A 25,145-nucleotide genomic window follows, 5' to 3' on the forward strand; every position below is an offset into this window, starting at 1 on the left:
ATGCCTACTGTGCTTTGTAATGAAAGCTACAGATTTCTTGGAAGCCTTGGGAGAATGCAAAGAAAGCTTTATGCAAATGTTCTATAGTAATTATTACAGAAATTATGTCATTTTCTCCTCCATCTTTCACAGCCTATAATCTCTGAAACCCTCTATTAAGTCTTGGGAGAGTGTTGGGGATGGCTGCAGCAGGGGCCAGAGTCACTGCCGCTTGGGGGATTTTCCTGGGTGTTCATGAGGGAGGAGCTTGGTTATTCACCAGTAAGGGGAACTAGGTGGTGCAGGGTCCCCGCCCTCTGCCTCCCTGTTTAACCAATGGAGGGTCACATCCATGACCTTTGCTCCCCAGAGCAGAAAAATCAAGCTAAATCCACTTTGCAAGCATTCGTGTTAGAAAGGCCTAGAATGTAGGAACTTTCTCAGGAGGTGGAGAAGGGGATATTCCTTCCAGACTGTTCTTCTTGGTACCAAGAATCTGCTGCATCCTGACTGATAAAATGGTATTCTTCCTTCACGCTGCTCTGTGAGTGGTAGATAGTATTAATTTGCGATACCAGCCTTTATAGGTAGCGATTTCCCAAACCCAATTTTCTCTTTCCTAAACCACCAGGTCTCATTTGGATTTAAAAGAAAATGCATTTGGGGATACTGAACGGTGGATGGTGTTGGGTCGGGGGAGGTGATGTCTAGACGAAGGATATAAGCTTTGACATTAAGAAAAAAAGTCCCTTCCCTCTCTCAATTCTTACAAAAGCCATAAGCCTGTTTCAGAATTAAATCGGATGGATTTTCACCCACAGTCAGATTTCCAGGCCCCTTCAGATCCAGCGGTTTCTTTGGGATGTGTTTTTCTGGTTTGGAGTGTCTCCGATTTACATTCCATCTAATGAAGGCCCCTGGGATCGAGTGTTGGACAAGTAATAGGGTTTGTGGCCAGTAACACCTTAGTGAGTCTAAAGGTGAATGTTGGTAAACAAAACTGCCACCAAATCTCATCAGCTCTGAGTCTCTGTGCAGAGCGGGCTGGTTCATCTCGTTGACATCTTGGCACTTTAGAGATAGGAGGGATTAATGGGCTCAGATAGAAGGGCCAGGAGAGGTGCGTAGGCTTAGAAAGGTCTTGGCGTTTGGTGAAAAGGATGAGGTAAGAAAGAGAGGCTGTTTTCCCTTAGCTTCCCGGAGTTCTCTTTTCAGAGGCCTTAAGTTCTGGCTGCAGAAATAATCCTTTTATCTAAGTTCTGCATGAAAGCAAAAGGGTCCTTGCCTGCCACTCAGAGTTACTGGCATTGTCCAATTAGCAGAATGTGGACCTCTGGGTGAAGCCTGATAGGTTGCTCACAGTGCAACATAAAAGGAAGTTTCTGGCAATTAGACGTGCCTAGCCCTGGCTCAGGCTGCCTGGAGGATAACAAGATGCCCATTGGAGCCAGATGGGATGCTGGACTGTGCATAACATGAAATGTGTCTGGCTCTGGGACTTGGGAATAATTGGCCTTGAGTTGAGAGGTTTCCTGGGGGCACTTGGGCCTGAGGCTGAAGGAATGCAGCCTGTGATCAGGGGCTTCTGGAGCAACTGTCTTTTCGGCCATCTCAGGTACCACATCTTGCAGATAGTGGACTCCTGTCTACAAAATCAGTCACATCTGTAGCTTTCAAGGTTCTGGATGATATTCTGGTTACTTCAAGGGACAATCAGAAGATGATCTTTTATTTATTTATTTTTAATTTAAAATTTTATTTTGAAACAGAGTCTTGCTCTGTGTTGTTGCCCAGGTTGGTCTTGAACTTAGCGATTCTTCTGTCTCAGCCTCCCAAGTAGCTGGGATTACAGGCCCAGATCCTATTTCTTTTCTTTATAAATGTATTTTTTCCTAAAATATGTAAGTACATTTTGGGGACAGGTGCTCATCTTTGCATATATCTGGAAGTGAACGTAGCCTTCCAGAATGTACGGGAGGTATTGTTCTGACCACACTCTTGTGGAGTGTTCTCCTAGCAGGCATGAGACCCATGATTGAAATGATTCACCACAACTTAAAGGACCAGAAGAAATCTGAAGGCTTTTGATTATTTGGGGTTGGTTAGCTGAAGTTTTCCTTTGTGCTAGAAAACCTCTTGAGTTATTTGGTTCATTTCCATCAAGGGCCAGTTTCCTGCAATCTTTTTTTGTGTGTGTGCTGGATATTGAACCCAGGTCTGCTTTACCACTGAGCCACATCCCCAGCCCTTTTTATTTTTTATTTTGAGACAGGGTCTCACTAAGTGGCTTGGGACCTTGCTAAATTGCTGAGGCTGGCCTTGAACTTTAAATCCTCCTGCCTAGCCTCCTGAGCTGCTGGGATTACAAGCAGCCCTGATTCCTGAACTCTTAGATTATAAAATGTTAGCATGTTAGGATGGAATGAAGACTTTGGATACATTTTTTTTTGTTTGTTTGTCCTAACAGAACTGAATCTGACTTATAGCCAAATAATCATTTTCTTTTTAATATATTTTCAGGAGTCTATAAAGCAGGGATTTTGTTTTGTTTTGATTTTTTAAAAAAATATTTATTTTTTAGCTGTCAATGGACCTTTATTTTTATTTATTGATAGGCGATGCTGAGAATTGAACCCAGTGTCTCACACGTGCTAGGCAAGCGCTCTACCACTGAGCCAGAACCCCAGCCCGTTGTTTAGATTTTTTACTATTACCTTTTTCAAAAACTATGATCTTTGATCTAGAAATTCTTCTGACTCTCCTTTGGAAAATTTCTCATGCCTTTGTGCACATCAGCCTGGTTTTATCACCACCCTTGACGCTAGTAAACACATCATACAGGATGAGACTTTTACTCTTCTTACTCTACAAAAATCACCTTTTATCACATTCTTTTACTCCTTTTGTTAACTGTAGAGGGTGGTAGTTTGTAATACAAAGGCATTTAAATATTTTCATTAAAAAAACCTTTTAAGTGGTTTGTCTTTCGTTAGGTTTATTCTGAAATCATTTTATTTATTTTTTGGTACTGGGGGTTGAACTCAGGGGCTCTCAACCACTGAACCGCATCTCCAGCCTTATTTTGTATTTTATTTGGAGACAGGATCTCACTGAGTTGCTTAGCACCTCCCCATTGCTGAGGCTGGCTTTGAACTCTATCCTCCTGCCTCTGGAATTATAGGTGTGGGCCACCACTTGGCCCCAAATCACTTGAAAGTGACTTGGGGCATGCTCCAGCTGCAGCGATGTGCCTGATTTTCTTGAAGGCCAGCCTGTGTGATCTCTAATAGTGGTATACATGGGTAGGAGTTGGGGCTGGATAGGGACAGTGGCATTTCACCTCCGGAGATTCTGCTATGGTGCACAGACAAGGTTGGGGGCACAGGGCAGAGCCAGCCTTGTCAACAGGTAAGGGGACAAAGCAACAGGAAGTTGCAGAAACAGTGTGGAGCTGCCCAGTCAGCCCTAGGCCCTGAGTGGTGCCACTCCATCCCTCTTGTATCAGCTCATTGCCTTTGGGGTCCTGGAGTAAGAGAGGATCAGAACTGGGAGGTACTTGAAGTTGCTTACCTACTTTTGCCACCTCCATTTATGAAGTCAGTAGCCTTATTTCTCATTTAACTCAGTCCCAAATTATTAATTTAAATTTAGGATTGGGCTGGGGATGTAGCTCAGTGGTAGAGCACTGGCCTAGCATCCACAGGCCCTGGTTTGATCCCCAGCAACAGCAGCAAACAACAACAAAAGTGAAATTAATTACAGTCAATCCTTCTGTCTTGATTGATAAACACTGAAAGTCTATCTATCTGGGACTTTCTTTGAGAGGGAGAACTGGAATGAATATATGTTAACTTTAAATAGCTGAATCTATCATTTTCCTCCAGAGCCTGCAAAGCCAATGCTGTAATGTAATAAGTAGACTCCGAGTTCCACACCCGCATAGTATGTGCCATTATATTGTATCCCATTAAGTTCTAAGTTTTCAATTCTGCAAATATTTCAATGAAATTGACACAGGTGCATTAAAGTAGGCTGAAAATCATAATCTAGAGCTTATATATATTATTATACTAATATCATGATATTATACTAATAATGTAATATATTTATATTCTTTTTAATACTGTATTTAAGTTTTTATAGGTATTCTAGTTCTGGGACAGTGGGACACAGTAGATTAAAGTTTTAGTTTTTTAAAATTTTTATCCCATTTTAAACTTTATTTCTTGGTAGTCCCTAGATATTTTTGAAGTTATGATAAATTACACTTGAAAGGTTTTCTTGCTAAGACTTCTGAATTAGCCTCTTCTGGGTATATATTCTTCATTTCTCTTTACAAAATTCTTAGTCCCAGTGGTGACAGTTACCGACTGGGAAGACTGGCGTTCAGGTGAGAAGGGAAGGGAGCTGACCAGGCAGGAAAGGGGAAGTAGGATGTGCCCCTCTGGGTGGGTGAGGTTTGACCACATGACATGAAGCGGGGCGGCCCACACGTGAGCAGAAGGTAAGACAGCTACTGTCCGAATACCAGTTTGACTGTATTGTTTTCCTTTTTGTGTCAATTGTGTATCCTGCCCTTTCTCACCGTGCGCCCCCTGCCAGTGGACGCTCTGGGTAAGTCTCCATCCTCAATCTCTGGTGGCTGGTCACGGCGTGTTCCTTGCTGTGGGCTTTCCGTGGTTGATCAGACCTATGCTAGTTGCCTCAATTTTCCTGCCAGCTCAGAACAATCACTTGTGCCTCCTTAATTTCCCATAACTTGAAGAAAATTGTGCGTGCGTGTGTCTTGATCATTTTCTTTCTTGGATGTTTGGCCATTAAAGGTGTTAGGCTGTTGCATCTGCATAGTTCAGTAATAGACTCATGGAAAAAAGAAATACCGAGTGATTTACACCCTCCCTCCCACAGGACACCAATGTAATTATACATGCATACGTGTCTGCACTTGGCTGTTTATGTATGTATGTATGTTTGTATGTATGTATGTATGTATGTATGTATGTGGCCCACAAACAAAATATGAAGAGCTGCACCAGATAACTCCTCAAAATTATTACTGAATCACATTTGATTAGATGAAGCTTCAAGATACCTGTCTTTGTCCATAGCATTCTTTTGAAAATCAAGAATTCATTTTAAAAAACCAGAAGTATTTCTTATTTCAGCAGAGTTTGTGAAAAGTTTCAGAGGTATCAGATCTTCAAATTCAATACTGACAATGATTCTCTTGACTGAATGTGACCCTCACTCTGTGGGTGATCATGCTACTGAAACGCAAGCTGCTTTGGAGTTTCGATGCTGTCCCTGTCTCAGGAAGGTCTGTCTGTGAGGTGTCCGTGTGGCTGTCTTGCCTAAGCGTGCCCAGCTATTTCCCTTGCATTTTACTGGCAGCTCCTAAGAGGTGTTTGAATTGGACTGTGTCGTCCACGGTGAACCCAATCCACGCAGTCTCCTTTGACAGCGGAGTCAGGATGTCCCACTGTCCGAGGAGACGCAGTTTTGCCTCTGTGTCCCTTTGTGATGTTGGGCTAGTCGTCCCTCAACTTTAAAAAGGATGGTACCTTTCAGTTCTCAATATTGTGATTATGAAGCTACTTGAATGGTTATAGTAAACCTCTGGAAGGAAGGTAAGACAAGCCACGTTTTTGCTTATTGCTATAAAATTCATATAGCATCAAATTTATAATTTAACCATTTTAAATTGTGTGTTTCAGTGGCCTTTAAATATTCACAGTGTTGTGCAAACACCAACACTACCTAATTTCCCTAGAAGGACACCCCACGCCTGTTCAGCAGTGACACTTCACGCCTGTTCAGCAGTAGCTCCTGTCGCCCAGCTCCCCACCCCTCAAAACCAGTCACCCACTTTCTTCTGTCTCTGGATTCACCTCTTCTGGACATTTCATATACATGGAATCATACAATATGGGGCCTTTTGTTTTTTGTTTTTGTATCAGGGATTAAACCCAGGGGTGCTTAACCACTGAGCTACACCCACAGCCCTTTTTATTTTTTATTTTGAGTCAGAGTTTCACTAAGTTGCTGAGGGCTTCACTAAGTTGCTGAGGCTGGTCTGGAACTTGTAGTCCTCCTGCCTCAGCCTCCTGAGTTGCTGGGATTACAGGCGTGTGCCACCAGGCCCTGCCCAATGTGGGGACTTTTGAGGACAGTCTCTTGACTCTTTAAGTTTTATGAGACGTTTTACTGAGAGCCTGGCATGAGTCAGTTCAGGGGGTAAACAACGTTTTTGTTTGAAAGGATAAAAGATAGGTTTGGAATGAATGAAGAAACCACACAGCCACCTGGCTTTTCAACTTCTAAAGATTCTGCTCATTTTAGTCACAGACATTTCTGCAGCCCCATTAGTCCCCTCTCTTGCTGGGGCAGGTTCAGAGGGCAGAGCCACAGTGCTGGGTATGTCAGCAGTGGTGATTGGGAATGAAAAACCAAGAATAGGGCTGGGCTGTGGCTCAGGGGCAGAGCACTTGCCTAGCAGGTGTGAGGCATGGGGTTCGATCCTAAGCACCACATTAAAAAAAAAATATATCTATATATATATAGATATATTTATAAAAAAATAACCTAAGGTAGTTGAATAGTCCAAAGATGTTGTAAGTTTTTAAAAACAAATTTTAAATCAGTTTTGAGCCTGGAAATCTAGATTTAACAAGTTTCATCATAGTTGAAATGTTCTTGGGCCAGGGGCTGGAGCTCCTTGGTAGAGCACTTGGCCCGTGTGTATCAGGTCCCAGGTTCTGCCCACAGCTCCACCAAAACCAAACAAACGAAAAATTGAAAACAGCAAAAAAAAAATTAATTTTGATCAATATATGTAGATAGATAGATATTTGGAACTCTCCTTTGAGCTAATTAGAACTATTTACCTCAAACTCCAGAAGTCCGGGTCCCTGCATAAGCAGGAGCAGGGACCTCTGCAATGGAAGGAATTTGCAACTCCTTCCTCTGCCTGGGAGAGAGATTCCCTGGAGGAACTTGATCTTCCTTAAACCAGTTCTTTACTCTGGTGCTCACATCCTGTGACAGATACCAGCAAAAGGTGTGGGTGGGCAGAGAGGAGGGGCCTGGTGGGCTTGGAGGTGGCATCGTGGCCCTGGGGAGGATGACAAGGGTTCAGTTGGAGGAGAACCAGGAGAGGTGCTCAGGCAGAGGGATAGGATGACCCTGGATGTGGCCATGTGATCAGGAGCCCCAGAAACAGTGGGAGGGTAGACCTGGTGCAGGGGGTGCTGGGAGAGGCAGTGTGCGACACCCAGGGACAGCCTCAAGCCAGGGTGGACTGCAAGCGAACTCGGTGACCTCAGGCTGCGAGCGCAGCCTCAGCCCCAGGATGGTGCTATCCCTGGACCTCGTTTCTGATCAGATGCCAGACTAGTCTGCATTTCTCCTCTCGGCATCCATCTTTCCTGGAAATCCCCAGCACTGTGGAACCTTCTACGGTGGCAGTGGTTTATGTCCCCAGCCCCACCCAGCCTGTGTGTGTATCCACGTGAGCATTTCTCCTGTGACTGCCAAGCCAGTGACACCACCCTGAGTGGCCCTGAAACCTGCAGCCAGTGGTCAGTCACCCTGCCTCAGTGGTGAAAACTGAATGTGCCCAAGGACCCCCAGCCACCCCTCCTGGTTCTTGCAGACGAATGCTGCAAGGATTCCTCTCCTGCAGGAGGAGCCAGTGGAGACAGCCAGGGAGCAGCTGGGGGATGTTTCCTCTTGGTCCTTGGAGGAGGCCACACCCAGTGCTGGAAGCAGAGGGGGGTTCAGGAGGAAAGCCAGGTTCTCCCTACCTGAGTGGAAGCTGGGGTGGTAGGACTTCCCCCTTTCAGACCTGCTGTGACAGTTGGGAAGCTGTCCCTGACCACAGTAGGTCAGTCGAGGCTTTGAATTCAACCCTGCAAGCGCCTGCTCAGGACCCTCACATTTCATACGGGAGCTCCTGGTCCTCAGGCCTGTGTTCAGCAGCCTGTCTCGCGGTGGGGCTTCCGGGTAAAACCCGCCAGGCAGCTGAGGGCTCCACCTTTGCACAGCTGGTCTCTGGTGGAGCCTCATGCTGGTAAGGATGGCCACCAGTACCTTGCTGGTGATTTGCTGTTGACTCTGGGCTCAAAATGTTCCCATGCACAATGAGTGTTTGGAGTTTCTCACCCCACCCTGGTGTCCCTGTGGCCACATTCAGAGGCCAGGGGGAGAGGTGTCTGCAGGGTGGGGTCTCAATGGGAGTCCAATTCTTTTATCAGCTTAATTTTACTCATATGCAAAATAACAGTTAAAAGAACAAGTTGCTTGAAATGCTGATTCCTTACACATGTGGTTTGTCTGTCCTTGGGGACACTGAACAGACATGAGGAGCATAACTAGATGACATGGAGGGAGGGGCTGGCTGCTGCCTCCCGTCAGGTGCAACCATCAGCCTTTCTCCCGGGGCTAATGGAGTCCCACCGGGCGCCATTCTTCACTTCATGAACGTTCTTCTTGACTACTGCAGTGGGTCTCACAGCAAGGAAGCCTTCGCTCATCCCCAAAACACGGAGGAGGAGCCTGCTCTGTGTTGGATCTGCCAGCTGCTCCAGAGGCCCAAGATGGCAAAGGCATTTATGTCTAATGTCACTCCTAATGACACTCCTGTCATTCAGGAAGCTGGGGGTGGGGTGGGCGTGGGAGGAACTGGAGCAAAGACCAAATCTATGTTTTTGAATTAGCCAGCAGCATTCTCACATCTTACAGAGGAGGCAACATCAGGGGTCCCATTCATTGTGAAGAAAGTGCCATAGGTGAACACAGAGACAGGGACCAGGTTCTGGGAGGAGCTAGCCTAGGCAGGCTCTTGAAAGTTGAATTGGGAGGAGGAAGGGGTGGGTGGAGGAAGAAGGGCGATCCTGCACCCTAGGAGGAGGGAGTGGGTGTGAGGCACAAAAACCCAGGTAGCAGGAAGCTGGAGATGTCTGATATTGCTGCTTCCATTCGTTTCCTCAGGTGCAAGATGCTGGGGTGCGGGATGGATTATGGGCAGCCACACCCTCCTGGCCTCCCAGACCAGGGTGGAGTGGTGTGGAGAGGGTGATGCCTTTCCTCCCATCACGAGGGTCACAGCAATACCCCTCAAAAATATACCAAGTTTATTTAACCATGGTATCAGGTGACACAGGAAACTTCAGAGGAAGACCCAAAGACACTACTGTGTGCTTAGCTTTGGTGAAGTAGGGGTGGCCTGCTGTAGCCCTGTGGTTGGACAGAGGGTCTGCACTAGTGGTCATAGACTGAGGGGGACACCCAGCAAGACACCTGATCATATTCTTCTTAGTCTCTCTACGACATTCCTTCTGTCACCAGAGGGGGTCCCAGGAAGTCCTGGAGAGGGACTTCTCAACTCAGGATTCAACAGTGGGGTTCTTGATCAATGTTATGGAAAAGAATTTCAAAACCTGTCGGAGAGGAACAAGCTGAGATCTGATCAGGAAAGCAAAGAATACATACGTGGGTGGGCGGGGGGAACATGGGCAGTCGCAAAGATTGGGATGCACTTTTGGGGTCTTTTAAAGGAAGCTCTGTGAGGAGTGGGCTTGGGAAGAAATATGGGGATGCCATCAATCTGGTAATCACAAGATGGGTTAAGGTTCTCAGGATCTTAAGGTTGACATCTCCATTATAAATAACATTGGGAATGTACCCTGTGAGTTTCTTAAAATAGCACATCTCCCTTTGCTTAATCTGTTCTAAAAATACATGTGGTCGTACATTGCAGAGGGCAATTTTGGCTAAGTGAGTGAATTTACTGTAACTTCAAGATTGATAGATTTCTCAGAAATTTGGGAGTGACCCCCCAGGGAACTAAGTGACTAATGGAGAAAAGGAATGAGGATCCTCAGCAGCAGGCTTTCCAGTTGAATTCACAGTCTCCTTCTCTCTTCTCCTTTCTGCCTTTTATTTCTTCTATCTCACCTTCCTCCTAGGTACCAGGGTAGGCGTGCCCCAGAGTGAAGTTCTATTGATTGATTATTTTTTGGTGATGCTGGGGATTGAACCTAGGGCCTTGTGCATGCGAGGCAAGCACTCTACCAACTGAGCTACATCCCCAACCCCCCAGGGTGAAGTTCTAATGAGAGTTCTTTGTGGCCAACTCTGGGACAGAAGGCCGGGGAAGGTTGGAATATTTCTATGCTTTCCGACTGCTTTGAGGGAAAAGGGCACTAGTTTCTATGACCTTGGAGAAAGGCATTTCTAGGGTCTGTGACTTGCATCGGGGAGACAGGGGGGCAGAGGCTCTGGGGCTGTTTCTGAGCCACTCAGTGCCAAAGCACCGCCCCTTCCTGAACCCCAGCAGTGGCTATCAACAGGCAGTTGCCCCCGGAGTTTGATGATTTCCTTAATGGAGAGTGGGGATGGGCGCTAGTGGGAAGGATGCCAACCCACACGAGAGCCTGGGGTGGTTAGGAAGAGCATGTTTTTTCCACACTGAGGGAAGGTGCAGGAGCATGTGGTATTTTTGGAACTTAGACAGGTGTGAGGTGTGGGGCGCTTCTTTCTTCAGGTAACATGGCTAGGTGGGTTAGGTGGAGGTGAATCGGAGAGAGCAGGACCAGATCCTGGCTGTGGTTACCACTCTGAAGACTTGATGTTCAGATCTTGGATGGAGCCCTTGAAGCCACCGTGGCTTCTAGAAAATTGTGACATGATTGTGCGTATTTGGATTAGACTGGTGGTCCCACTGGAGACCCAGGTAGCAAGTGGCCATTGTCCAGACAAGAGGTGATGGTGGCTGAGGCTCAGGGAAGTTGGCCATAGGGATGGAGAGAGAGAGAGATGGATTCAGGAGTGGTTTAGGAAACAGCAAAGGAGGAGTGAAGGTGACCGCAGGTTTTTGGATCTGGCCACCAGGTGGTGGATGGTTTGTTTTGTTTTAAATATTTTTATTAGTTCTTGGTCACCTCTGTTTATTAATTTGTTTATATGTGGTGCTGAGCACCAAACCCAGTGCCTCACAAATGCTAAGCAAACGTTCTACCCCAGCCTGGTAGAGTGCTTTCTTTTTTTTAACCACAAGAGGAAGCGCTTAGGTGACGCGAGACTTCTCTGCTTGAGACATCCTGTGGTAAGCTGCAGTTGTCGTGGGGTGTTTTCTGGTTATTCTTTTCTTTTGCTTTAATTAACAGCTGATTGCATTGGGTCTTAATCTGTTTTCTGTTGCTATAACTGAAGACCTGACATCAGGTACTTTATAAAGATATTTATTTGACACTCAGTTCTGGAGGCTGGGAAGTCCAAGAGCATGCTTTTGGCAACATGGTGGGGGATCACCTGGCAAGACAGTAAGCGCACTGGCACAGTTCTCTCTTCCTCTTCTAATGATACCACTGGTGCCATCATGGGGCTCCACCCTCATGGCCTCAGGTAATCCTAATTACCTCCCAGAGGCCCCACCTACACAGTCCACTAACATATGATTTGGGGATTATGTTTCCAGCACATGAATCCTAGTGACACGTTCAACCCTTAGCACCCAAGGAGCAGCAAAGAATCCTGATGGTGAAACTTGCACCTTTCGTGAAAGAATCATGGGGTCTTTTTGCATTTAATTACATCTCAAACAAAAGAAGACCTCAGCAAAAATTCCTTTTTAAAAATCCCACCCCGTCCGCCTGCTCTCACTTGTTGAGGTGCCCGTGTTGGGACGTCTGTTGGGACGAGTCCAGGTGCTGGTGGCACTGCCCAGCTGAGAGCATGCCCTGTGCAGCTGCTCCAAATGCCTGGGGATATCAGCCAGGAGCTACCATATTGCCTTTTCATGAATAAAGGGAAACTGAGGCACAGTAGATTGAAAGAGCATCCGAAAGCGAGTTATCTGACAAATACAGAGGCTTTAAACGTGTCGTCTTATTTGCTCAACTCTATCTTCCTTTTGGTTTCTGATTGCTTTTGTTGTAGGAATCAATCAAACCCTGATGAAGAGTTTAAAGAGTAGCGATGACTCATCTAGGGATGATAAGGGCAGCTCCTTCTGACAAGAAAAGAGAATTCTTATTCCAGATTCTAATTTCCAGTGTCACCTTGCGTGTCTATTCCAATATCCACATCCTTTATTTCGGCATTTCTATCCCATATGTCACTGGCTTTAGGTTGCTGTCAGTTGTTAGATGCCCCATTAGTCTCTGAACCACTGCAAAAGAGAAAAATAATGACTGCCAGCTAGACGATGACACACCATTGGTTTTCAGACACGTTCTGATTTGCGAGGTGTAAAACTGCGAAAGGGGGAGCACCTCAGAGTGAAATGCAGCATTTGTGCGTGTGTTGGGGGCAGATTGAAGTCAGTTAGCAGGATTCTGGTGGCTTTTCCCTCTGTCTTGGGAAAAATGACTTTGGCTGTTATGCTAACTCCTGGTGGCAGCCTTGACCCAGTGTGTTGGGACTGTTCTCCATCCCGAAGTTCTCTACTTGAGAAAGACCTTGGTGCAGGCTGGAGCTTGCTGAATGGGCTGCAGTGTGTGCCTGTGGGTGCTGGGCACTCCCAGAGAGCGCTAGTCAGTCCCACCAGATCTCGCACTGGGGATGGAGCCTGTGCCTTTGTGCACACCGTAGGTGGAGCAACCACACCCCAGCCTTAGAATGGCTGGTTGGGCTGTGACCCTGAGCTCCTGGTGTCCTTTCCAGCACTTGTATCTGCTGAGATTAGCAGGTACAAAGAACAAGGGCTTCTGATGAGGAGGGTCTGGGGCTGGATTCTAGCTAGGCCATTATTAGCTGGGTCCCCGTAATTGTGGCTGTTTAAGTCACTTTGTCTCCTTCAGTCTGTTTCCCCATCAAAAGAGGACATTCATTCCTGCCTTGAATGTTTGTGCAAAGATTAAGGAAAATAAAGGGTAAATGTTGGGAATTGATAGTGGATCTTCCCCTCATTCCAGAGAGCTCTGTAGATTATCCCAACTTAATTTTAAAAGGCTTCCTTCCACCCCAAGAATGCTGCCCCTTCGCAGTGCTTTGCTCCAGGAACATTTTTTTTTTTTTTTTTGCAAAGAGAATAACTAAAGGATTTCCCCCTGGGGGGTGGGTAGACAGGGGCTCCTGGCCGCTGCTCAGTGGATTCTCCAATGTGAATTCAGTCAAGACCTGGAAACTAGCAGCGGGGGAAAAAAGTCATAGGACTGAGGCAGACTTAGATTTTGTAGAAAAGGCCAGACACAATTCTTCGTGAGGAATTTTGTCTGGAAAGCCCATCTAAGGCATCTAAGCCCTCCCTTTTTTGGCTGCTGGTAGGTCCTGGAATTTGCTGGTTCTGAAGCCTTAAGCCATTTAAGGGCATGCTGGTTGGAACCAGAGAGCAAACTCTCTCAAGTCACTGTCAGTGCCTCATTCATCTGCAGCTCCTGTGCCTGCTGTCTTCCAGGCAAGGGCGCCAGGGAGGAGACACAGTACTGCAAAAACACGCCTGGTTTCTGCCCTCGTGGGGCTTTCCTGTCACTAGGGAGGTTGACACTGCACAAATATCTAGAAAAATACAGAGGACAGTGGAACTGGGGAGGGCTGCAAAGGACGGGTATTAGGAGCTTCTGAGAGCAAGGAAGAGAATCCTGATCAGGGGAGACAGGTGGGTGTCCCTGAGAGAGGGAGAGTTAGGGATGAGCAGGTGGGGAGGAAGGAGCGGGCCCGTGTGGGGGGGCAGCACTGGACCCCAGAGGATGAAAGGGAGAATGGTCCAAGACAGCTGTGGCTGCAGGGTGATCGGCAGTGACCCAGATGTGCCTGGCAGGCTGTGCTGACATGGGACTTTTCCTGATAGTAGTGGAAGCTAAGGAAAGGAGTGGGGGTTTGGGGGTTGTTTGGGGAGAACTTGTCCGAATGCGATTGGGGTGATGCTCTAGGAGCTGTTACTGCTGTCTGGACCCTGAGGGTGAAGGAAGCAGAGGGGAGACAAGGGGGAGACAGTGAGCTGGTCTCTTTGGGATCAAGAATGGTCAGGGACCCATAGATAAAACCCAAGTTTCTCGCAGTGCTGTGGTGCCCAGCCTTCCCCTGTGAGCCCGTAGCCACAGCAGGTGGATGTCTGTGGGAGGGAGCCCTTAACCACAGGGACCCGTGCTTGAGGAAGCAGAATGACTGCTGGCAGTGCCAGTGGGAGGGAAGTGGATGTGAAGCAGCCATGTGTCCCCGGGTTCCCCATCCACAGACTCAACAAGCATGGGTCACAGACATTGAAAAAAAAATCGCATCTGTACTGAACATGTACAGACTTTATTCTTGTCATTATTGCCTAACAGTACAGCATAGCAACTATTTACTTAGCATTTATATTGTAATAAGTATTACAGGTAATCTGCGGATGATTTAAAGTAAATGGTGGAGGCTGGGCGAGGGACAGTTGTCCCAACTGGCCCAACATTTTGGGCACGCGCTGGTTAAGGCAGCAGGATCACTTTAGCCCAGAGGCCAAGGCCAGCTTGGGAAATATAACAAGAATTTGTTTCCCAAAATAAATATAAAGTATATGGCAGGTTGTGTGTAGATTTCATGCAGATTGCCATTTTATGCAAGGGAATTGGACCACCAAAGACTTGGTGTCCTTGGGAGTCTTGGAACCACTTCCCCAGGAACATCAAGGGATGACCATATTATATCAGTACCAGCACAGCTTGGAATTTAAGGACCTCAACAATCACTGTATTTTAAAGTTACTGCTTCCAACTGGGACATGAAATAATTTCTTCCACAGTTTTTTTTTAATAAATATAATTATATGTTGTATTACCAAATTTAAGAAATAATCATTGTGTTTTTAGGTTATGATATATCCTAAATGGAATTTGCTCTCACTATAACCATAATTAGAGCAATCTTTACAAGATTATACTTATCTTAGAATGTTACAAGTTGAAAGTCCTTTAATTATAACATAACACATATTTAAAATAACTGCTACAATCATAGAATAATTTAAACTTTGAACACATGCACTTTGTTTTTCTAAAAATGTGGATACATTTTTAGAAGTCTAATATTAATTACAAGTAGATGGGTAGCTTATAATTTGTGAAAGGAAGTAAAGGTACAAATTTTGCAATTTCTCATAACCGTAGTCTGTTGTTTTTAAAAAATTGCTTCTGTAATCAAAGCATTTCCGAGCAGATTTGGCCAGACATTATGGACTTTAAAATCTGTTTCTCCAGGTCCTTCCATGCCTCTCCACCAAAGTCAAGCAAGCACATTCTGACCCGGGTCTGCAGCCCTTCATGTTTGGACATTAGAAGAGCATAAACGAGGTTAAGAGAGGCCTGGGGGTGTAGCTGGTGGTAGAGCATTTACCTAGCATGCAGGAAGCCAGGGTTCCATCAGTGGCACCACACATAGCACACAAGGAGACCAACACTTTAGGGGCTGCAACTGTGGCTCAGTGGTAGAGCGCTTGCCTAGCATGAGTGAGGCACTAGGTTCGATCCTCAGCACCACATAAAAATGAATAAATAATATAAAGGTATTGTGTCCCTCTACAACTAAAAATAAATTAATTAATTAAAAGAGGGCCTCTAGACCAGCACTGTCTAAGCCATGGATTGGCCAGGCAGTTTTCACAGGTGCTCAGAGAATTCCTGAGCTTTGCTACTAGCAGGCTTGTATGTGGACTCAATTGCACAAGCCAGCTCTTGTCAACAGAAGAGAAAACCCACGTTTCTCGCAGTGCTGTGGCGCCCAGCCTTCCCCCGTGAGCCCGTTGCCACAGCAGGTGGATGTCTGTGGGAGGGAGCCCTTGACCCCTGGCAAACCCCCAGAGAGGATGGAAGATGAGAGGGTGGGCTTTCTATCCCTGAAAACACGAAACCCGTGGCTCAGGTGGCCAGGTTAATGCCGAGGAATGGCGCCCCTGCATCCTGGAAGTGAGATTGAAGAAACACTAGAGGATTAGCCTGAGAGTAGAGGGTGAGTGGACAGCCCTGGAAATAGGATGGAACTTTTTCTTTTTTGGCCCTGGGATTGAATCTGGGGGCCACTGAGCCACATCCCCAGCCCTTTTCAAGTTTTATCTGAGACAGGTTCTCGTTAAATTGTTTAGGGCCTCGCTAAATTGCTGAAGCTAGCTTTGAAATTGTGATCCTCCAGCCTCAGCTCCCAGAGCCTCTGGGATTACAGGTGTGAGCCACCACACCTGTCTGTAATGAAACTTCGTAAGCAGCAAATCTCCTTTTCTTTTTCTTTCTTTCTTTTTTTTCCCCCTAATGCAGGGATTGAACCCAGGGGTTCACACATGCTAGGTAAGACTCCTACTGAACTACATCACCTACTCCTTCCAAATTTATTATATAGTGTAATTTGGATAAAGTCCCTCTGTGGTCTTAGATACTGTATATTGTACACATCGTATTCGTATGCCCTTGAACTCATGAATTATATATATACACTTATACAGTTGTGCACACTGTATTTATTGGCCATTTAAGACTTTTTAAAGGGTAATATCTAACTACATACATTTTCCTATTACGTGCTAACTTAAAATTCATTGCCTGCATGAGAAGTGACTCTTCTTACTAAAATATGACTTTTCCTATGGAAACTTAGAAAATGTCCCAACCGCCTCTGGCTCCAAATTGACCTTTCTCCTCAGTGCATGAGAGAAGTGTTTTCCTACACCCAGGGTAGTTTCCCCAAACCTTGCATTTTTTCTTTCAGAAAAAATCAGTACATTCTCTTCAATGTTTTCTGTGTTGTTCTAAGGGGGTAGATGGCAGCTGGTCTGGCTGCTTCCTACAGGGTGCTGGAGCTGGTTCACTGGGCTGCAGGCAGTGGGCAGAGAATGGGCTTCACACCTAGGCTCAGCTGTGGGCCCTGTCTGGGCTCTGCACCTTTCCCCCTGAGTCCCACGACCTCTCTAGGGTTTGACCTCCACAGAAACGTAAGCAGGTTGGTTTGGATGAGCTTTAAGTCCTCTTAGAGAGCTGACATTCTGTGTTTAAAACTGTCGTTATACTCACACGGCATTGTCCAGCGAGCACTTCAGAGAAAGGCCAAAATCCTGCCTTGAAGGACATCAGGAATTCTCTGGATCATACAGTGGCCCTTGCATGGGCAGCCTAGGGGGAAGCTCAAGGGCTGTCTTCTCATGTGCCACCTTGTCCCCACCTGCAGATCAGACTGCAATAGCCTCCCTAGACAGTTCCTATGTGCCCATGGTTATCTTCTAGTGCAGCAAACTTCTGCAGAAGGCCACGTGTTCTTGGTCTTAAGTCACAGTCTGTTACAACGATCCACTCTACTGTGGTTGCCAGAGCAGGTATATATACAGCATGTAAATGAGCGGATGCTCTGTGTTCCTGGCAAAACTTCATTTACACAGTTTGCTGTTCAGGTTCTGAAGTTGTTTAAAATGTTAACTCCCATCTGATACCCTAAAAGTGGTTGCCTCTGCCTAACCAGGGTCTTTGGACATGGCCAGATAAGAAAAGATCATGGCCAGGCTCAGGGCCCCCCCCCCCCCCAGCCGGGAGAGCAGATGCTTACCAGCTTCGATTTCAGGGGCAGAAACTTCTGCCCAACAAAAGCTCTTTGATTGACATTGACCCAGCAAAGCCAGCGTGTGCCCATTTTGGGGAGATAGCTGCAGGCCCTCACCTTGTTCATCCATCTCTAGCCTCTTCAGGATGCTCCCAAAGGAAGGAAGCCTGAGTCTCATGCTTTTGTTGGCAGAAGGCTCTGTGGGGTCCTCCAGGCAGGAAGGCAGGTCATGAAGAGGCGCACCAGGAGATTCTCCTTGTTGTGAATAAAACAGATACGTGTACTCTTCAGGAGTTGGGAATTGGAAATGAACGGTCCTAGAAAAACAGCCACCTTAAATCTTTCTAGGGTACAAATAATTTTTTTTTAAGTTCTGGAAAACAGTGGTTTGGACTCCAGCAAGGACCCCAGGGAGGAGGGGTAATTGCTGCAGGAGCGGTGTCTCAGCAAGCCACGCCCGGGGATTTGTTTTGTTTGCAGGGAGAGGTGACATCCAGCCTCAGTTGGACAGCGCCCTCCAAGATGTCAACGATAAATATCTCTTGTTGGAGGAAACAGAAAAGCAGGCAGTTCGCAAGGCTTTGATTGAAGAACGCGGCCGATTCTGCACTTTCATCTCTATGCTACGGCCAGTAATTGTAAGTTGATGGAAAGCTCTGGAAGGCTTGAGCTTCCAGGGTGCAGAGGGCTTCCATCTTATTTGTGTATCCACCATGGGGATGTTGAGAACCTGCTGCATGTCAGGAAGTCACATGGTGGAGTCACATGGTGGTAGAGTCATATCTGTGGTCCAGTGATTCTCTGCAGGTGCTGAGGGCTACGTGGCCACTCCATGACCACAGTTCTTACCTCCAGATTTTCCACTGCACTTTTTCACCGCTACATCAAGTAGGCCTAGCAGAGTGGTTCTCAAGTGGAGTCCCTAGGCCAGCATCATATGGGAACTGGTTAGGAGTGGAAATTCTTGGGCCAACCTAGATCCACTGAATTTAAAACTCGGGAGATGGGGACCCAGCCATCTGTGTTAAACAGGCCTGCCAGGTGACTTTTGAGACCCGATGGCCAAGCCAGATATCTAGGAGTAGCCATGAGATTGATACAGGAAGAACCTCCTGTCTGTCATCAGGCTTCCTGTCATTCACAAACCATACCTGAGAACCTTGGGAGCTGGCCTCCCTCAGCCCTTGCCAGGCGCCTGGTTTGACTCATTCCCCTGAGAGTAGTTGCTTTCCTTGGCTCTTTTTCACTGGGGTCCCTGGGCCCAGCTGGGCACTTTGGGAAAGTTAAGGGAGGGTTCCCGTCTCTCGGTTCCTGCTTTACTTGCTATATACTAAGATGGTGGGAAAAAAATCAAGAAAGGGGGATGTTAACCTCAGTTGAAGTTGTGTTGTCACCAAGGTCTAGGCCCAGATAGCCCCAAATCACGTCAGTCATTGAAGCCAAGCAGCGTCAGCTAGTGGACGGGGCTGTGCCGAGGATCCTGTGGGGACACGCAGGCCGTGTCCCCAGCACATAGTTTGCTCCGTTTGAGGGCAGATTCCTTTTTCCTTTCTCTTTCCCAAAAGAAAGGGTTTATAATGCCTTGCTCAGTGGTCTCCCAGTCCCATGGCACCATTCCTGAAAGACCTGAGGGTTTTAATGTGACCTTAATAAAAGCAGTTGGAACAAGACAATGAAGTGAGCCACTCATGGTAATAATGGGGTGTGAATTCTTTTCCTTCAGGAAGAAGAAATCTCCATGTTGGGGGAAATCACCCACCTCCAGACCATATCGGAAGATCTAAAGAGCCTGACCATGGACCCTCACAAACTGCCCTCCTCCAGTGAACAGGTAGGAGCCATGGTCAGGCACTCGGGGGGACAAGGCCTGAGGGGAAAGTTCCAGGCCCTGAGTGTCCTTTGTGGCATTTATCACATCTTAAATTGTATCCTATTCACCTCATCCCTGGCATTATCATCATGGTAACCGTCATGGCCAGGTCCTGTGCTGTACCTGAGCTGTGTGTAGGACACTGGTCCGGGCTCTCTGCATGGACTCCTCAGCTCACCGTCACTGTTGTGTGCATTTGAGGAAGAAGGACACTGAGACAGTGACAGTCAGTGGTGGAGCTGGGATTCGAACTGAGAGGTCCAGTACCAGAGCCTGTGTGGCCACCTACCCTCTGGGAGTCGGCTCTCATCAGAACGTGACAGTGGTGGGATGTGGCGGTCAGGGCTCACTGTCCTCCAGTTCTACCACTCCCGGTAATGCTTGGGATCTCTCTGGTCTTCGGAAGAGAGGACGTTATTTCTGCTTCATTCATTTGGTGCATGCAACATTAACCCTGTATCGAGTGGGAAGAGATGTATCGTGGGGAGCAATGGATGACTTGCTTACCAACTTTAGCCCTTTGTATACAATTCTTATCGCCTCCTCAGAGGGTCAACTCAGAGATAAATTTGGAGGTTTGTGTTTTCTGTCCTCCGAGGTGGCTCACCAGGCCACAGCCTGCTCTCCCTCATGAGTAGACATTTTGTGGAGCAGCCCTCATGGGAATGAGAGCTGGACCTCACACTTGAATGGCACTTCGTCAGGCGGGGGAGACAGACACAGATATAATTGTGGAGGAATTGCGGCTTACTCTAGATGCTGTCAGGTTTTAAAGTTTCAAATCCTGGTAAAATAGGGCACAAGTGACCACTGAGTATCGAGTGGTTAGAGGGCAAGGTCAACCAGCCTGGAAACCATTGTTGTCTTCAGGGGGCTACAAACGGAAAATCCTGCCCGTCCTAGCCTGAGGCATAAATAGTGCTTGTACATTGTTCATGGGTCACTGTAATTATCTCTAACTCTCTTTCCACTGATATTTCAGGGTTTTCTTTTTTTTCTCCCCATCCCCCATTAATTATAGTTTAGCTTATCTCAGAAAAGGATTGTGACATTGATGGATAGGTAGTGTGGCTCTTCCATTAAAACAGCTGAACGTTTCCTTTAATTCCCACCCACTGGCGGGCAGCATTCGGATGCTCTGGTGGGTGTTGAGACGTGATGGATGGTATTTCCCTTCCTGGCACCTTGCTTACCCAGTTGGCTCTGTCCCTTCAGGTGATTTTGGACTTGAAAGGTTCTGACTACAGCTGGTCCTATCAGACGCCACCCTCTTCCCCCAGCACCACCATGTCCAGAAAGTCAAGCGTCTGCAGGTAAGTGAAGCCACGGTCTGCTTTCGGGGACAAGTCATCTTTCTGTATGCTGACAGGAGCCATTTATAGGAAAATCACTGATTTTAAAACAGGAAATGTTACGATGATCAGCTGAAAGAATGGCTGCGGTTGGTCTCACTCTCTGGGCTCTAGATTAATTTTGAATCCGAAAGAAAACCCCATTGACCCTCACACTGGCCGCTGTGGCCTGCCCTCCCTCAGCTGGACGTTGTAGGGATTTTCCTTTTTATGACACCACTTTTGATTTTGCTGTTTAGCAGAGTGAAAACCAAAAGGGCCAAAGAAGGATGAACTGAGGTGGATTCTTACCCAGGCTTATCTCACTGTTGCAGAGATAATTAAGGATCTAACAGTGGTGTATGCCCTCATGGGACCCCCCAATTTTTATCTCAAGGTTTCATAAAATAAATGGAGTTCTTGCTCTGCCAGCCACCACCAGCATCACTGCTCTGCTAACTGGCACCATTACATACTGAGGCAGAATCACTTGGACGCATTCTGCCAGCTCTAGGACTCTTCTCTAGCGGTTTTGTCAGGTGGCCATTCTCTACTTGAAGGATGGAACCGTCATCAGACATCACTTGCCTTTCTTGGTAGGCTACACCTGCTGCTAATCATTTGATTTGTCAAAGCCAAATGAAGGTCCACTTCCTGTAAATTAACCTTGAGAGGAAGGAGCATGTGTATGGAAATGTCTCTGGCGTGTTTCATTTCACACTGAAGCGCGTACGGTGTACACTTCACAGGTGGTCAGGTCAAGAGGCTACATCCTGACCTTCTGCCCTGAAGATGTTGGCTGGTCTCCTGTCATCTTCCACGGGCTGTGTGTGTGTGTGTGTGTGTGTGTGTGTGTGTGTGAGAGAGAGAGAGAGAGAGAGAGAGAGAAACATTTGTTTTTTTAGTAGCCAAGGGAATTGTTTCTCATTAGTGTAAAATAAAGTCACATGGTGTCTTTTCTTCCTTATCTTCTTAGTTTGTGTAGAAAGCCAGCTTGCTCACATGCTTGCCGGAGTGGTGTTGCCGTGAGCTTTACTGTCAGTCCCCAAGTGCCCTCTTCTGGTTGGTTGTGGGGAAAGGTGGCTTCATGGTCTTACCCCAGCAGCAGCAGCAGTCTCCGATGTCTGTCTCAGCCTTCACGCCAACAAATCCTAGGGTAGGACCAGTGCGTGGTCCTCATTAGCGGGCAGCGGGTGTAAAACAGAATCTCTTGTGGGTTTGGGAGCAGAAACCACAAACTTCCCAATCCTGGGCTGGCTTGTGTACTCATCCTTCAGCTTGGTTAGGGTTCAGCTCTGCTTCTTTGGATCATGGGCTGCTCGGCTTTCTGATGTTCATAACTAGAGTAATCCTACACAGAGTCCGTGGCCTATTTCTCATGACTGGAAATGGAATGCAGGCAGAACGCCCAGAGGGTGTGTGTCCTTGTTCCACTCTGTGTCCTCTTACCATATCAGAAGCAAACAGCTCAGCATCGATTGCCTTTCATCCCTGAAAGCCGTCTGCCTCTTGCCAGTTGTGCTCTTAACAGAGAAACACCTGGGATCAGGGGAAAGCTCTTAATTGAAGCACCAGCATTGTTAATAAAATATACACACATGCACACAGACATGCAGCGTCGGCCTGCTGATCGGCACGTTCTGGGTCACCTAGGGTGAGATCACCTTAGGGCTGTGTTGACCTTGGTCATCTGTACCTAGACAGTCCATCCAAGGACATTCAGCCTGGTCATGCTAAAGCTTGAGTGGGTGTTGCTCCAGGGTTGTGGATTTTTCAAGGAGGTGAACAGATGAGATTAGCCCCACGTCTTTTCATGCCATGGACATCAGGTCCCCTGGCCTTGGTAGAAGGTGACAGCAGAGTTGGGCACTGTCGCAGGCTTTGATGTATGAATGGAGCATTGCACTGTCAGAGAACTGAGTCCCGACTCCCCCTGGCTCACCTGAAAACACTTCTTGTTACCAGCTTACTGATTTGGTGCTAAATGGAACAGAAACGTGTGGCAGGTTTATGCTGCTTCACCAGGGCAGGGAGCTGATTGTGTTATGGTGGCTGCGGCCTGCCTGCCCTCACTGTCTCTTCCTGTCCTTCCTTTCCCCACTCCCCCACCCCCTCCTTTGCCCTCCATGCTGCCACCTTCTGCTTGCCCCTACAGCAGCCTGAACAGTGTCAACAGCAGCGACTCCCGGTCCAGCGGCTCTCACTCCCACTCCCCCAGCTCGCACTACCGCTACCGCAGCTCCAACCTGGCCCAGCAGGCGCCCGTGAGGCTGTCGAGCGTGTCCTCCCATGACTCAGGATTCATATCCCAGGACGCCTTCCAGTCCAAGTCGCCCTCCCCCATGCCACCAGAGGCCACCAACCAGGTAAGGTGCCCTTGGCCCTAAGTTACAACCAGCACGCCCTGCACCCAGGCCACTGTCGGTGGCTAGCACCAAAGGAAGCCCTTGGCTTGGAGGGAATCCTGTCTGTGGCCTTGGGATACCTTTGGCTTCGTCCCCATCTTCCGAGGTGTCGGGTGGGAAGCCTGCCTCCTGGGTGGCGGTGGCTGAGTTCCCACACTGATCTGGAGAGCTGTCACTTGTAAGTAGATTGCCTGAAAGACGCTTGGCTGTGCTCTGTCATCCCTGAAAGCATCCCCTGACTAGTGTGATGCCGTTGTTAATAGGCTCTGTAGTGGGGACACCGCCTACACCCGCTCTCAGGTTCTCCCTGAACGCCTGAGGTCCTGTCAGTGAGTGGAATTCAGACGCGCTTCCGCGGCACTCTCAGGCTCCTCCATGGGTTTGTGTCATGAATGAGGGTGAGTGGACAGAGCCCAGCAGAGAGCGTGTCAGCACTTTGATCCCTGGAGAAGGGGAGACAGGGGGTCTCTTCCTTCATAGTTGGGTCTGGTGGGTCCTGCTACACAAGCTGGGCAAGGCATTGGGTGCCCTTTGTGAGTATCAAGAGCGTGTGTGTGTGTGTGTGTGTGTGTGTGTGTGTGTGTGTGTGTGTGTCTCCCTCACTGCCTCTCCTTCAGTGTCAGTGTGCCATCTCTGGTTGAACCCTTGGTAAGCAGCACAGTTTACAGAATGCTAGGAAGCTTGCTGTGCTGCCACCCAGCGTGCCCCGCGGCACCAGGCCCGTGTGTGTGTTGCTCACCTGATGTTGGTGAGGAGCTGCACGGCTCAGATGCCTTAGCATGTTTCAGCATCCTGGGGGACTGTGGCAGCTCTTTCTTCTTGTGTAAATACTCCGTTTCCTATGGAAGTGCCCAGAGCCAAGGCTGAGGCTCTTGTTTTAATGTGCTTGTCCCAACCAGTGCTAGGGTTGGCCTCAAAGCATCCCCCAGTCCCACTGCCTGCTTTACTAAACCCCGCCCGGTCAGCTCACAAGCAGCTCCTCAAAGCTTTTTCCAATGTGCAGCATAACTGTGTGTTGTTTGTTTTTAATGGACTAAACATTAACATAGCGCTGAGCACTGACCCCTTTTCTGAAACAGAAAAGACACTTGCTTTAGCCTCCTGTCCAGGACCTCCAGAGGATGGCTGGAGCAGTGTTTCCACCTCCAGCAGTGTTGGGGGAAGCCCTAGGTGGCAAGTTGGGACTTTCTGGTGGTTTTTATAAGCTCAGGGAGGCTGTCAGATTTAATAGAGAATGCTGTTTTTCCAAAGAAGCATTGCAGCTGCTTCTAATTATCAGATATGATATTTAGGATATTGAACCAATCACACTGGCCAGAGGGTACAGCCCGTAGGAAAGGCTGTCACATCCCCTTTAGTTAGGGTGGGAGGTGGGGGACAAGCATGTATAGGGAGCAGGACCCCCACCTCTCCGCTCATCACAAGGTCCACAGGAAGGCCACATAATAAAACTTGCTCAGAATTCTCCTGCTTCCTCCCCCTGCTCTTTTCACCTTGTGTCCTACCCAATGGGCCCAGGATGGGGCCACCCTAAAGCTGTTTGCTCCAGGGAGAGAGGTTCTTCAGAAAAAAAATGAGCAGAAGTCCAAAGAGATCTGAATCCTAGGTGGGTTACTGTTCCTCTTGGATGAGAGGAACCATAATAAATAGTCCTGGTAAATTATCATGATACCCAATGTCTATTTAGTTGATTAAGCTGAATCCAGAGTCTTATTTATCTTTATCTGTTAGATACTGTTGATCTTCATCTAAAGGTGAAAAAAAAAAAAAAGGTTTAGAGATCTTTGAAGTCCATAATTCCTCAAATGGAAAGTGGTGGAAAACACTTAAATCTGAACCCTCCAACTCAGAATCCTGGGCTGCTAACCTCGGGGCGCAGCTAGGACGTCTATCCATGGTGCGGCCTCTACTGGCTCCAGAGTCTCTTCCGTTGTTGAATGTCTTCCTGGTTCCTTGGCCTTGCAGGAGGGGAAAGCCAAACCTTAGTTCCTTCACAGGAACCTTTCTCTCTTTTGTGGTTGACAAGGACAGAAGCAGAAGTCTGGCCTCCTTGACAGTTGGGACAGG

The 25,145-nt window shown here is 47.5% G+C and overlaps 1 protein-coding gene and 1 non-coding gene across 10 annotated transcripts in view; one reads left to right on the top strand and one right to left on the bottom strand.

Annotated features, from left to right (window-relative positions):
- Positions 1–25,145, top strand: part of Mtss1 (MTSS I-BAR domain containing 1) — a 153,239-nt gene that overhangs the window by 119,935 nt on the left and 8,159 nt on the right. For 5 of the 9 annotated variants that reach the window (XM_021724296.3, XM_040293684.2, XM_021724299.3 and 2 more), the window contains exons 7-11: positions 4,582–4,593; positions 17,953–18,110; positions 19,196–19,303; positions 20,558–20,655; positions 22,829–23,039. In XM_021724296.3, coding sequence (XP_021579971.1) covers positions 4,582–4,593; positions 17,953–18,110; positions 19,196–19,303; positions 20,558–20,655; positions 22,829–23,039 — 587 coding nt within the window. The remainder of the gene's footprint in view (positions 1–4,581; positions 4,594–17,952; positions 18,111–19,195; positions 19,304–20,557; positions 20,656–22,828; positions 23,040–25,145) is intronic. The other 4 variants (XM_040293680.2, XM_005316168.5, XM_040293683.2 and 1 more) reach the window with 1 other exon arrangement.
- Trnaa-cgc (transfer RNA alanine (anticodon CGC)) lies at positions 9,996–10,068 on the bottom strand. The gene has a single exon. It is a non-coding gene; the product is annotated as a tRNA-Ala (tRNA).

Source organism: Ictidomys tridecemlineatus, chromosome 7 (assembly GCF_052094955.1).
Source record: "Ictidomys tridecemlineatus isolate mIctTri1 chromosome 7, mIctTri1.hap1, whole genome shotgun sequence".
NCBI lineage: Eukaryota > Metazoa > Chordata > Mammalia > Rodentia > Sciuridae > Ictidomys > Ictidomys tridecemlineatus.